Here is a 13,369-nt window from a genome sequence, read left to right on the forward strand (position 1 = left end):
TGACCTTGAGTGCCTGACAATAAGCGGTCATAGAGGGAAATTGTTCCAGCCTAGTATTAGCGAACTTGTTGTTGAGGTCAATAGTACGGGTCGCCTTATTGTCTTGAAAGATATTCGCCAACGCCGTCCACGCAGCATGTGCGTTGGTATTAGGCTTCAAGATGGTGTGGAGAAGGTCGGTGGAGATTGTCTATAACACCCCTAATTTCATATGTTATAAAATAATAATATGTTCGTGACGCTTAAATAATAGAAAACGGTAAATATAGAATTGTATCGTAAGAAAATAATGGTAAGTTTAAAATATATATTTATAACCTAAGTTAACCAAAGGAAAGATGACCAAGTTAGAATGTGAAGTAGGAAAGTGACATGTTTTAAAAAGAGAATGAGCTGAAAATGAAAATATGAAATAAGAATTTCATAAAACAAAAACTTGGTCAGTGTTTGGGGATGGGGGCGTACGATCGAGAGAGAGAGCAGGGGATAAACCAAAACCCTAACAACATAAATCCATCAAATCGAAAGGGGAATTGAAGGCTAATTCAATGCATGAACCTGGAATGTTGATTACCTAAGTGTTTCTAACATCAAGTAAGTCGAATTTGGTGTTTTAGTGATGTTCGATTTAGTGGGTTTTGTGAAATCCGTGAATGTAGTGTAAAATTAAGCATGAATGTCAGTTGTTATGAATATGTAGATGTTAAGATATGTTTAATTTTGTCTATAATGATGATTTGGTGAAAAACCCATTTTTATGTTGTAGAATGATTAAGATTAGTGCTGTTTTATAAGCAAAAATTAATATGTTGTTGATGTTTGAAGAAATATGATGATGATAGCTTGACGAGTATTTGATGTAGAACTAAATGTACATAGTTAGAATGGCAAATTATGAAGTTAAGGATTTGTTATGCTAATCAATGGATGAAATATGGAAGATGAGCTTAAGATATATGTACATTATGCTTTGTAGAAAGTACGCACACCACGTGTTCGATGAAATGCCTTAATTGGAATTTATTGTGATTTTACATGAATACTTGCTAAGTTAATGTAATATGATGATGGCAAAATGTATGCGAGTAACTAACATCACTATGTACATCAAAGAATGTCTAAGTAATAAAGTCGTAAGAAAGCTAAGTGTATGAAGTTGTGACATGTAGGAACAAAGAAAGACGAAGGAACAAGTCAATCCAAGGCGCTAGAAACGCAAGATCACGGTAAGTTCATATGAACTTAATTTAATTCTCCCTTCATGTAGATTTACGAACGTTAGTTTTGGCAAATGAATCCTAGTGTAGCATTGTACGATTGTTCATGGTAGAATTATGATAAGTTGAATATTGGAAAATGGAAAGGAAATGCAATAGTAGTGAATGTGTAATGACCCGCTTCAAGTGGGTCAAAATGTTTGGAAAGTATGATGTCGAAATGGTTCAAGTAAAGACTTGTTATGAACGGGTCGTACTAATAGAATGTACGTTGGAAAGTCATGTAGTCGAACCGTGTGAACGGGTCGAATTAAGGGAAAATGGTAAAAAGTTAGACGGATCTTGGATCAAGTCTTAGTGTGTGAACTTGGTTTGATTCTAAAGACCCATTAGATGGAAAAGTATGTATGATAAAAAAAACGAATGATAATTGTTGAAATAAAGGAAGGAATATGTTAGATTATTGTTTTGCATTTTTAGTTGACTTGTTAAGAATGTTGTAGGTAAATAGTCCTTGGAGCAAATCTTGAACCGGAGGAACGAACACACATCGCGCCATTTAATTGCTTCCGCTCGTCAAGTTCTTTAAAGGGTGATAGTGTCTTTGGTTAATGGATGTTTTTTTTATCATGTAATGGTTACAACTTTTATGTCTTTTGGAACGTGTCGTAAAATTTAATCTTAAATGAAGAATTTAGTTTGAATGATTGTTAAAAGCAGGGAATTGCTTACAGTACGAACGGTCATGCCCGATTTTTGTTAAAATTTGTATGTTATTTTTTTTATATTCGGATGTAAAATAAGGGCGTTACAAGTTGGTATCAGAGCCGAGGTTTGAGAGTTTCGAGCACGGGATAGGGTGCTCGGACTCAAACCGAAAGCTCAAGAAGTGGTGTGTGTTCGCTCCAAGACGCGGTTAAGGTACGAATTTAGTATTATGATTTCTATGTTTCATTTTATTGGGGAATAGCTATGGGAAAGGATGTAGCGTTTTTAGTACAGGGTAATGCCTGGAAATGGTATTCTGGAAGCCCCGGGGCAAGTTCGGGTGTTACGGTACTCGGGAACGGGTCGGAATGGGTAAAAAGAAGCTTAGCAGCGTTTTAGGCAGTCGGCAACACGTCGCCGACGCCCATTTTGCCCGTCGCCGACACCCCCTTAAATGAAGCAGAAGATCCGACGCGTTTTGTGGCCGACGCCAGGGAGGGCCGTCGCCGACGCCACTCCCTGGGTTCGTTTTTCTGATTTTTCTTGGTTGACTTGTGTGATGTATCCTCGGACGTCCGAATGTCGTAAAACACATCTAAAGATCGTAATAAACTTCTAGGAAGTAGTATGTGATAGAAAAAAAAGGGGTCGTCGAACTTAGTTGATGTATTATTATAAATTGATGGAAAAAGTATAGTACATGGATGTAAGAAGGAACTTTAAGAAAGCATGCATATCTTAGCAATTAATGACGTTGATAATGATAATACCAATAATGATAGTAGATATGATGCCCAATGATGAATGGTATACGGTGTGGTCACGAAGTGACCGTTAACACCGAGAATGATGAATGGTATGCGGTGTGGGCACGAAGTAGCCGTTAACACCGGGGATGATGAAAAGAATGCGGTATGGTCACTAAGTGGCTATTAACATCGGGAATTATGAAATAAAAGCATGATAACCATAATTAAAAAGACAAAGGTTAATAAGACGTAAGCATGATGGCATGAAGTAACATATAACGAAGTGAAAAGCGTATAAAATTAACGAATGTGTAATAAGTAAGAGAATGAAAGTCATTGAAATATGTTAGGCATATTAGCATATTTCCTAAACTATGTTGTAGAATATTTCTTAAGGCAAATCCAATAGTTTCGTTAAGTTTCCGAAATGCAACCTATGATAATTAGGATCCTCTAAATGTTAACCGGGCCATGTCGAAATGTTTCGAAGTAATAACGTATATGATTGGAAGGCTGTGAATGAAGTTCTAGTTGGGTTTTATCAACCTTATGATAAGAGATATGTGGTGTGGTCATAAAGGACCGTTAACACCTAGCATGAAAGAAAGGAAAGTATAAAAATTTAAAATGTTAAAATGAAATGAACATGACCAAAGAATAAATTTTCATAATGATCTCGAATGATATAGTAGATGGCCAATGAAAACAAAGAAATTGTTAATAAAATATGTTCCGAGTAGCGGATGGTGCGAGAAAGTAAGTAAGAATGATGAGGGATTCTATTCCCCTATGAACGAAAGGCATGCATGATGTGGCCTATCGTGACCGATGTTGATGATGATGTACAAGTGGAATGAAAATTATTGAAATATGTTTCTGAATGTATCAATGTAACTTGAGATGACATGGAAAGTATATGAAGTAATGAATGTAGAAAATGCTTAACGTAGATGACGTACGAAGGAAATAAAAACGATAACAAATGACACGGTAGGAAGGAATAAAAGCAATGATTACGGAAGTGGATGGTATAGTCCTAGAATGTAATGAAACGTAGGAATGATAATTACGATTAAGCTTAGAAAATATTGAACATGAAAGGATGATAGAATTTCGAGTGTAGTATGGTCCTAAAGATGAAAATTTTGTCAAACAAAAAAAAAATGTTAGTAGAATTAAAATTTTAAAGGAAGATATTTATGTGGTAAGCATGGATAGAGCCTTAAGAAAGGGTTGTAGACGGATGAAAGTTAGAGTCGCTAGGTGGGAAGGAAAATATGAAAGCAAATGGGGAGATGCTTTTTCTCCACCTAACTAAAGATAAGTATAAAGATAACAAGTAAGTGGCACAGATAGCCTGGCTGGTCAAGCATAATGTAGGACAAAAAGAACACACACACACACACACACACACATATATATATATATATAAGTGATGCGTATGTGAAAGTATGTGAGATATGTTGCCGCTGGTTGTGGGAATATGAGTAGGGATATGTTGATAGTTAATCGTCGTAGACCTAAACGGGATATACGAGTAAGAGTAAAACATATGACAAATGTGGTAACATGTGATGGTGTAAGTAATTATATATACATAGAAAGATGTTGAGGTAATAAGATTATGATGAATAAAGTATGCTCCGAACACGTTGCGTATTAAGCATGTGATGATCGACTTATGAGGACTAAAATGAATAATGGGCTAAGACCTAGATGGATGATTTAAGCACCGATGAGGATATAGATTTTTGCAAGAAAAGGTAAAATGATAACAAGTATGTCTAAAATCAATAAGGAAGTACAAATGTGCGAATTAGTCCATACTGTAGGAACGGATTAACAAGCAACTAATAGTAATAGAGTTACTAAATGTTTGAGGCAAGTATATGTATATGTATATATACACACACACACGCATACATTCATAGTCAATTTTTTTTTACGTCACAAGAGGGGGTGACTAGGAAGAATGATGATATTAATAATAAAGGAATTAAGTAGCAGGCTCATGGTGAGCATTATAGTTTCTAACGGCATAGTGAAAGAACAAGTATGGTTAGTAGCTTGGAAGGCAGAAGTAAATGAATTATAATGCTAGTAAATAAATTATAATCTTCATATCAATACATGAAATAATGGCAGCTCTAAAATTCTTGTTTATTGTAAAGTACGGTTATTAGATGTCTTGAAATGTCATGATGGAAAAATGGTAAGAGTCGGCCCGCATATCGGAAAATGGGTGGTAGAAAGGAAAGAAAAGTGAGGAACTGTTAAGAAAGCGGGGTGCACACTTAGTATGCCAAACTTAGAATAATTAGAAAGAACTTTATGGAAGATGTGAAAGGTTAACGGTTGAGGGGAATGTAAAATATGATGAATATTTGGATGGATATTTGAGTAAATCTTGCCCTCTGTCGAGTTCCCTATCGTGAGTGAGGATTTATTAGAAGATAAACCTCCAAAGAAATGTTCGAGATTAAAGTTGTTATACGCATGATTCTTGGTTCGTATTATAAAACAACCCTACATGGTAGAGTGTAATCTCAATTATCGAATGAATGGTTGTGCCAAATTTTATGTAACTCATACGTGAAATGGAGTGGCATATGTAATAAGCTTATAATCTCGTATGTAGTGGAACCTAGGTAAGTATATAGATAAGAATTAACCCTTTGAGGTACAACGTTAGGTAATTGTCTTAGTATTATAATTGCTAGAAGAAATGACGTATGTATGACAGCTATGGAATGTGATGACAAGTATTGCTAAGTATGGCACCTCGAGTGTAATATGAGTTACTCAAATGTAATATTGATTACACGATCATATTGATAGCGTGATTAAAGACTTATGTTGGCCCTTGTAACTTAGGGATAGACGGTAAAGAGGTTAGAGCAAGATAGTATGTACACGAATTTGGATAAACGTATACATTAAATTATGGTTAACCATGCAGTTATGATAGATCATCAGTGAAAGAAATATTGGTCTCGGGTAAAGATTATACGTAGGTACTGCAAGAAAAGTATGAAAAGAACTATCAAGCAAGTGACATGAAAGAAATTTTGCTTGATATTGGCCCTGGAAGGATGGGGAGTATGTAGAAGCTAAGTAGCTAGAAACTATTGAATGATGTTGATTTGTGATTTTATATGAATAAATAGGAATGAATAAGTATGAATATTATGATAATTATTTCCCCTAAGTAGATGTTAGAGGTATGCGGGAATGAATAATCTGACAGATAAGGTTTAACAAATCAGCTTGAACAATTGAACGATAATCATGAAATAATGTAATAGGATCGCTTTGATTCATACAAGATTGAATTACCAAATGTATTAGACAAGTTTAGAGTAGTAACGACCGATTCATCACGAGGGATGATCGAATGAAAGCATGTTATCGAAGTTCGAGGTATGTAATTACGGAGGGATTCAGATAAACTCGTCAGAATGTATATATTCAGGTTTCAGGGACGAAACCTTCTTTAAGGGGGGTAGACTTGTAACACCCCTAATTTCATATGTTATAAAATAATAATATGTTTGCGACGCTTAAATAATAGAAAACGGTAAATATAGAATTGTACCGTAAGAAAATAATGGTAAGTTTAAAATATATATTTATAACCTAAGTTAACCAAAGGAAAGATGACCAAGTTAGAATGTGAAGTAGGAAAGTGACATGTTTTAAAAAGAGAATGGGCTGAAAATGAAAATATGAAATAAGAATTTCATAAAACAAAAACTTGGTCAGTGTTTGGGGATGGGGGCGTACGATCGAGAGAGAGAGAGCAGATAAACCAAAACCCTAACAACATAAATCCATCAAATCGAAAGGGGAATTGAAGGCTAATTCAATGCATGAACCAGGAATGTTGATTACCTAAGTATTTCTAACATCAAGTAAGTCGAATTTGGTGTTTTAGTGATGTTCGATTTAGTGGGTTTTGTGAAATCCGTGAATATAGTGTAAAATTAAGCATGAATGTCAGTTGTTATGAATATGTAGATGTTAATATATGTTTAATTTTGTCTATAATGATGATTTGGTGATGAAGAAACAGTGATCTAATTAAGGTATTAATTAGAGGGGTTTATGTTCCTATCATAGTGGTTAATCTTCTTTGAGGTATTTGAGCTCCGACTGGTTAATCAACCTGCAAAACAGAACACCGTTACTCGTTAAGAGGGGAATGTGGGGGTTTCCCTCTTAACCGGGCTCCGGCGTGAGAATAAGCGATTGCTTTGAGAGTAATTAAGCAGTTAAGAGTAAGAGCCGAGAGAATAGAGTGAATAACCTGAGGAATGAAGGTCCCTATTTATAGCCGGAGAGGTGTAAGAGGTTGTGGGCTGATGGGCCTTGGGCCAGAAACGGACAACAACGAATATGCTCTTTGCCTTGCTGGCCTCGACTGCTTAGTGGCTTCTAGATGCTCGTCGGTGCTGGCGCACCTTGATTGGAGCCACGTGTCATTGTTGTCGGCCTTGTTGTCCCTTCTGTCATCAGCAGACAAGTGGAGATCGTGGGACAGTTGTCCCCGTCTCTTGATTGGTGCCATGTAGGCGTCCTTGTGTACTTATCGTCAGAAGATCGTGGCGCACGATTGAACAGAGCCGAGAGAATAGAGTGAATAACCTGAGGAATGAAGGTCCCTATTTATAGCCGGAGAGGTGTAAGAGGTTGTGGGCTACAACTGGTGTGGCCTCCGCGCCTCAATCTGTTGTGATCCCTGCGATAGGGAAGACGAGCAGGCTGCGCTCGTTGTATCAATTTTCTCCTGGTATGTTCTTTTCTTCTCTTCTTTTCTAAAAAACTTCTTTGCTTATACTTGCCTTGTTTTGTAGAGATCAAGAAGAAGACCCCTGAAAAGGCGGTTACATTCGTTGAGGCGGGGGTAAAAAGGCCCAAGATAACCGTCAAGCCCACTGACGCTGCAGCTCAGGACGCCGCGAAGGCGGCTGAAGCGCAGCGAAAGGTGGAGCAGGCGCGTAAGAGAGAAGAAGAGAAGAAGATTGCGGAGGAGAAGAAGAAGAAGGAAGTAGAGGAGAGAGAGAAAAGAGAGGAGGAGGAGAGGAAGAAAAGAGAGGAGGAGGAGGAGAAGAAAAAGGAGGAGGAAGATAGGAAGCGCAGGGCGGAGCAGGAGAGGCTGGCTGAGGTGGCTAAGAAGCAGGCCTTGGAGAAGGAGATGGCGGCGAAAAAGGCTATGGATCAGCCTTTGAAGTCTCAAGGTCCTGAGGTCACCAGGCCAGCCAGCACCGGCCCTGTTAACATTTCGAAAGGGTCCGGCCGCTACTCTTCTAGCGGCGCAAGCTCTGGTGGAGCTGGGGGTTATAACCCCACTGTGGTAGGGGCGAAAGATACCGTTGGAGATATCTACTACAAGACATATACTGAAGAAGAGCGCGGTGATGCCCTCCATCAAGCCCCCTGGAGCTTAAAACAGAAGGATACATTTGCTGAGTTTAGCGCTTCGCGTGAATGGTTTTTGAATTCCTTCCCCCCTGGTGAGGTTAATCGGCAAAGGGCAAAAACCCATGAGATGTTATATCGTACTTATATTCTTGGGGAGGCCAATGCCCGCTCTGCCAACCATCAGATCGTTCGCGAATGGCGGACGATGGTCAGAGAACGTGCCGATTGGGAGGGTTACCGCGAGCGTACTCTGAAGCGAATTGCGGAGTTTGAGAAGTCGAAAGCTGCGCTCGACGAAGAAAGAGCCAAGTTTGAGGCTGACAAGAAGGCGGAGGAGTGGGGCCGCGAGGGGCTGCAGAAAAAACTCCACAATGCTGAGGAGCAACTGGCCAAGGAGAAGGCCGAGTTCAAGCGTATATGCGCCCAAGACAACGAGCGTACTTATGCTCTACGACAGAAGATCGTTGGTCTTGAGGCTACAGTTGCGGACTTGACCTCAAAGGTGGAGGAAGCGCAGGGTGAAAAAACTGCCAAGCAGCAGATGGAGGTTAGTTCTACTGATTCTCGCTCTTCCTTTTTATTTACGAGATTTCTCTAAGTCAATTCTCAAGGTGTTTGTCAATTTTTAGGTTGAGCTGACTGAAGCCAAGGTGCAATTGTCTAACAAGGACAAGGATCTTCATGCCAAGGACGTTGAGATAGCGGAACTCAAACGTCGCTTGAATGAGCAAATCGACAGATGCGAGTCCTTGGAGATTGACCTTGAGGCTGAGAAGGTCAAGGCTGCTGATGCTGAGGAGGCGCGTGCTGTGAGTACTGCCGCGCTGAATGTGGCTCAAACCAACTACTCTGAGGCTCAAGGTATCGTCGATACACTTGTCTCAGAAGCGGAGTGGATGCGCACTCGTGGCGTAGTGATGGTAAGTGCCTTGTGCTTTTTTCTTAAGTTGATTTGAAGAGTTTTCTTTAATGCTTATCTTTTTGTTGAAGGTTGCCAACTCCATCTTGAATGCGAACGAGCTAGATCGCGCTGTGGCGGCTCTGACAGATGCGGCGCGTGCGGTGGGTCACCGAGGAGGTTACCTGGAGTGTGCTGATCATGTTGAGCAAATGCTTGGGCAAGAATTTGACACAAGCCACTGCTCAGTAACAGATCGTGCCGACGCTGCGCTGGCAAGTGCTGAAAATTCCTATGACAACCTCTCCTTGCCTATCATGGAGTTAGTTGTCGAATCGTTAAAGAAAGACGACTGGTGCCAGCGTCTTAAGGCAATCCTCGATCCACCAGTGACCGTCGAGGTGTCTGACGAAGAGCCTACTGGTGACGACGGTGATGATGGCAATGATGATGATGGTGAAGACGACGGAGATGATGGTGATGATGGTCGCGAAGGATAGGATAGTTTGTTTAGTAGGTAGTGGATAGGCATTTGTGCCTTTGTAATTTCTTTGAAAAATCTTATGTATGATGCTGCGCGGTTGCGCAAGTTGTTAATGAAACACTTTGTTTTTTCCGTTGCAATTCTTGCATTGTTATAAAAACTTATGCTAAATTAGTTCGAATAAATGGAAGCGTTTTCTAAGTATAAGGTGGCCACCCGGTCTCGCGCTTTGTTTGCGGAGGACCTTGGAGGTGGTTTGAACCATCTCAAAATGCTGGAGTGTTTTCGCGCTAATCAGAAGTGTAACATGCATTTGTAACGAAAAAACAATGTAATAGAACATGTCGTATGTTTTCATTCAATTCAGAATTGAAAAATGGCGCAAGGCCGAAAAGATTACATATAGCATTTGCGCAATTGTTGCGCATTCCAAGTTCTTGGTAAGATGTGGCCATCTAAGGTGCGCAATTTGTAGGCCCCTTTGCCCAGGACCTCATGAATCAGATATGGGCCTTCCCATTTAGGTGCCAATTTCCCTGGGCGTTCTGCATTTGACGCTTCGTTGTCGCGAAAGACGTACTCCCCTGGATTGAAGGTACAAATGCGAACCCTTGTGTTGTAGTACCTTTCCAGCTGGGTTTTGTATTTGGCCTCTCTGATTCTTGCGATTTCGCGTCGTTCTTCTAACAAGTCTAAGTCTAGACGCCTTTCCGCTTCATTGTCAACCGTGTTGACCGTGGTCATTCGCGGCGAGGGCAGGCCAATCTCCGCCGGGATTACCGCCTCTGAGCCATAGACCAGGCTGAAAGGGGTCTCGCCGGTACTCGTCTTTGGCATGGTCCGATGAGCCCATAAAATGCTTGGGAGCTCATCGACCCATCCGCGCCGCCTTGTTCCTAATCTGGCCTTTATCCCTTCGACGATGCATTTGTTCACACTTTCCACTTGTCCGTTGCCTTGTGGGTGCGCAACGGAGGTGAAAGTGTGTTCAATGTTCATCTCCTTCATCCAGTTCTTAAGATCGTCTGAAGCAAAGTTGGTGCCATTGTCTGTCACGATCTTGAGCGGGAGGCCGAATCTGCATATGATGTGCTCCCATATGAACTTGCGCACAATCATAGCCGTGGTGGATGCAAGGGCTTTGGCTTCTACCCACTTCGTGAAGTAGTCGACAGCTACTATGATGAACTTTACGGCGCCGGGGGCATCCGGGAAGGGTCCTACCATGTCAATTCCCCATTGTTGAAAGGGCCATGCGGTAGACACGGGGATAAGATCATTTTTAGGCCGCAGCGTTTTTGGAGCGTGCCTCTGGCAAGAGTCACACTTGCGGATCTCCTTCATTGCGTCAACATGCATACCAGGCCAGTAGTAACCGGCGCTCATGATCTTTGCGACAACCATCCTTGGTCCGGAGTGGATACCGCAAATCCCTTCGTGGATTTCCCTTATCAAATAATTCGCGTCCTGGGGGTCCACACAGCGCAGTAGTGGTCCCAGGAAGGATTTTCGGTACAGGATACCGCCGTTCATTTCGTACTGTAAGGCTTTGTTTTGGATCTTTTTTGCTTCCGCTTTGTTCTCGGGAAGCACCCCCTCTTGCAAGTATTGGATGATGGGGGTCATCCATGAAGTCTGCCCTGTTTCGATTACGTTAACTTGGCACAGTAAAACCGACGGGTTCTTGAGTACCTCTATCCTTACATCCTTGGCGAGATGTTGAAAGGAAGTCGAGGCAAGCTTGCTCAAAGCATCGGCTGGCTTGTTTTCTGAGCGATTAATGTGTATAACTTTGTGGGATTTGAATTGCTGTAGCAATTCCTTCGCTTGTTCCAGATACAAGGCCATGACCTCTCCTTTCGCGTCATATATGCCGTTCACTTGACTCGCGATCAGGAGTGAGTCAACATGTGCGCGCAAGTTTTTTGCTCCCATCTTGATGGCGAGGCGTAAGCCTGCTAGGAATGCTTCGTACTCAGCCTCGTTGTTGGTATTTTTGAAATCCAACCTAATGGCGTAAGTAAACTCGTGATTCTCGGGGCTTACTAAGCGCAAACCTGCTCCCGCGCCATCTTCGTTTGATGCTCCGTCAGTGTAGAGCATCCATGTCTCCTCTGTTGTGTTTTCCTTGGGAGTCTCTATCATCTCACATTCCTTGATTTTATCAGCCGGCACTTCTGTGATGAAGTCGGCGAGGACCTGCCCCTTAATGGCTGGGCGCGGCCTATACAAGATGTTATGGCCGCCCAGTTCAATGGCCCATTTTGCCAACCTGCCTGATGTCTCAGGCTTCTGAAGTATAGTGCCAATGTGGAAGTTGGTAAGCACAGTTATCACATGGCCTGTGAAGTATCGGCGCAATCTTCGGGAGGCGTGTAGTAGCGCAAGAACCAGCTTTTCCATTGTGGAATATCTTGTTTCTGGGTCTGTGAGTACCCTGCTGATGTAATAGATCGGGGTTTGCACGCCATTCCTGTCTACCAACAATACTGACCCTACTGCCTTATCCGAGGAGGACAAGTACAGCACAAGGGGCTCTTTTTCAAACGGTGCCGTCAGCGTAGGGAGTTCGATCAGACACGCTTTCATTTGTTGAAAAGCTGTTTCGGCTTCCGGGGTCCATTTGAACTCTTGCTTCTTTACGCAATTGCGCAACGTGCTAATGAAGGGATACGACTTTGCGGCGTGATTGGAGAGAAAACGATTTAGCGCGGCCAGCCGGCCGGCTAGTCGTTGCATTTCCTTGATGTTTCTTGGTGATGGCATTCGTTCTATAGCTTGTACCTTCTCTGGATTCACCTTGAAACCGCCGTTTGTGACAATGAAGCCCAGAAACTTCCCTTCTTCCATGCCAAAGGAACACTTGGCTGGATTTAGCTTCATATTTACGCTGCGCAATGAGTTGAACGTTTTTTCGATATCTTTTAACATTTGGTCCTCCTCGGGACTTTTCACCACTAGATCATCGATATAAACCTCAATGTGCTTTCCGATGTCACCTGCGAATGTTTTGTCCATCAAGCGTTGATAAGTCGCGCCTGCATTCTTTAAACCAAAAGGCATTTTGGTGTAGCAGAATATTCCAAGATCAGTTCTGAAGGCTGTCTTGTCTTCATCTTCTAGCTTCATCTGCACTTGATGGTATCCTTTATAGCAATCCAAGAAACACTTCCATCGGTAAGGCGCGAGGGAGTCAATCTTTTTATCGATCTCTGGCAAGGAATAGCAATCCTTTGGGCATGCTTTGTTGAGATCGGTGTAATCTACACACATGCGCCATCCGCCATTTGACTTTTCCACCATTACTGGGTTCGCGACCCAGCTTTGGTATCTTACCTCTCTCAGGATTCCAGCCTTGAGCAACTCACATACTTGCTCATTCATTGCTTTTGTCTTATCCGCGCCTAGGCTGCGCCTTCGCTGGACTTTTGGTTCTACAGAAGGGTACGTGTTTAAGCAATGCTCAGTTATGTTGCGCGGGACGCCGGTCATGTCTGACGGGGTCCAGGCAAATATATCCATGTTGCGGAACAGCAGTTGCTTTAAACGTTTTCTGATGTCTGACGAAATGGCGTGGCCAATTGTCACTGTCTGTTCTGGGTACTTGCGGTTTAAGACCCATTTTTCTGGCTCGGTCGTAGAGACCTTCGCCGCTTTTGTTGGGCGCAGCTCTTCAGTTGACATCACTTCTTTCTTGGCGTATATGATTGCTACGCCTGTCTTGGTAGGGAAACCTATGGCAGAATGAGGTGTTGAAGTCACCATGTTTAGTTCGCCTTGTGTTTCCCTTCCAATGAGTACGTCGTGTCTTGACTTCACTGGCATTACCATGAAGTTTACGGTTGTTGTTCTTGAGTGTTTCCCGTCAGAGAGCGTGACGGGGAAACTGATT

General features: G+C 41.9%; 1 protein-coding gene and 2 long non-coding RNA genes across 3 annotated transcripts; all 3 read left to right on the top strand.

Moving 5' to 3' along the window:
* The first annotated feature begins 467 nt into the window (after positions 1-467).
* Positions 468-1,856, top strand: LOC110917798. Its single transcript, XR_002580860.2, has 3 exons — positions 468-594; positions 1,170-1,226; positions 1,721-1,856. It is a non-coding gene; the product is annotated as an uncharacterized LOC110917798 (long non-coding RNA).
* A 5,536-nt stretch (positions 1,857-7,392) lies between these two features.
* Positions 7,393-7,577, top strand: LOC118488130. The gene is made up of 2 exons (XR_004883864.1): positions 7,393-7,463; positions 7,528-7,577. It is a non-coding gene; the product is annotated as an uncharacterized LOC118488130 (long non-coding RNA).
* A 291-nt stretch (positions 7,578-7,868) lies between these two features.
* LOC110919716 lies at positions 7,869-9,493 on the top strand. The gene is made up of 3 exons (XM_022163978.2): positions 7,869-8,642; positions 8,725-9,015; positions 9,086-9,493. The coding sequence occupies exons 1-3, from the start codon at positions 7,869-7,871 to the stop codon at positions 9,491-9,493; spliced, it is 1,473 nt and encodes a 490-aa protein (XP_022019670.2).
* Positions 9,494-13,369: the final 3,876 nt, after the last annotated feature.

Source organism: Helianthus annuus, chromosome 16 (genome assembly GCF_002127325.2).
Source record: "Helianthus annuus cultivar XRQ/B chromosome 16, HanXRQr2.0-SUNRISE, whole genome shotgun sequence".
Lineage (NCBI taxonomy): Eukaryota > Viridiplantae > Streptophyta > Magnoliopsida > Asterales > Asteraceae > Helianthus > Helianthus annuus.

Bases quoted from the DNA above. Each gene is read 5' to 3' on its own strand.
- LOC110919716 (XM_022163978.2), top strand. From the start codon at position 7,869: ATGGCGGCGAAAAAGGCTATGGATCAGCCTTTGAAGTCTCAAGGTCCT. The intron at 8,643-8,724 runs GTTAGTTCTACT...GTCAATTTTTAG, and splicing joins CTGCCAAGCAGCAGATGGAG to GTTGAGCTGACTGAAGCCAA. The intron at 9,016-9,085 runs GTAAGTGCCTTG...TTTTTGTTGAAG, and splicing joins GCACTCGTGGCGTAGTGATG to GTTGCCAACTCCATCTTGAA.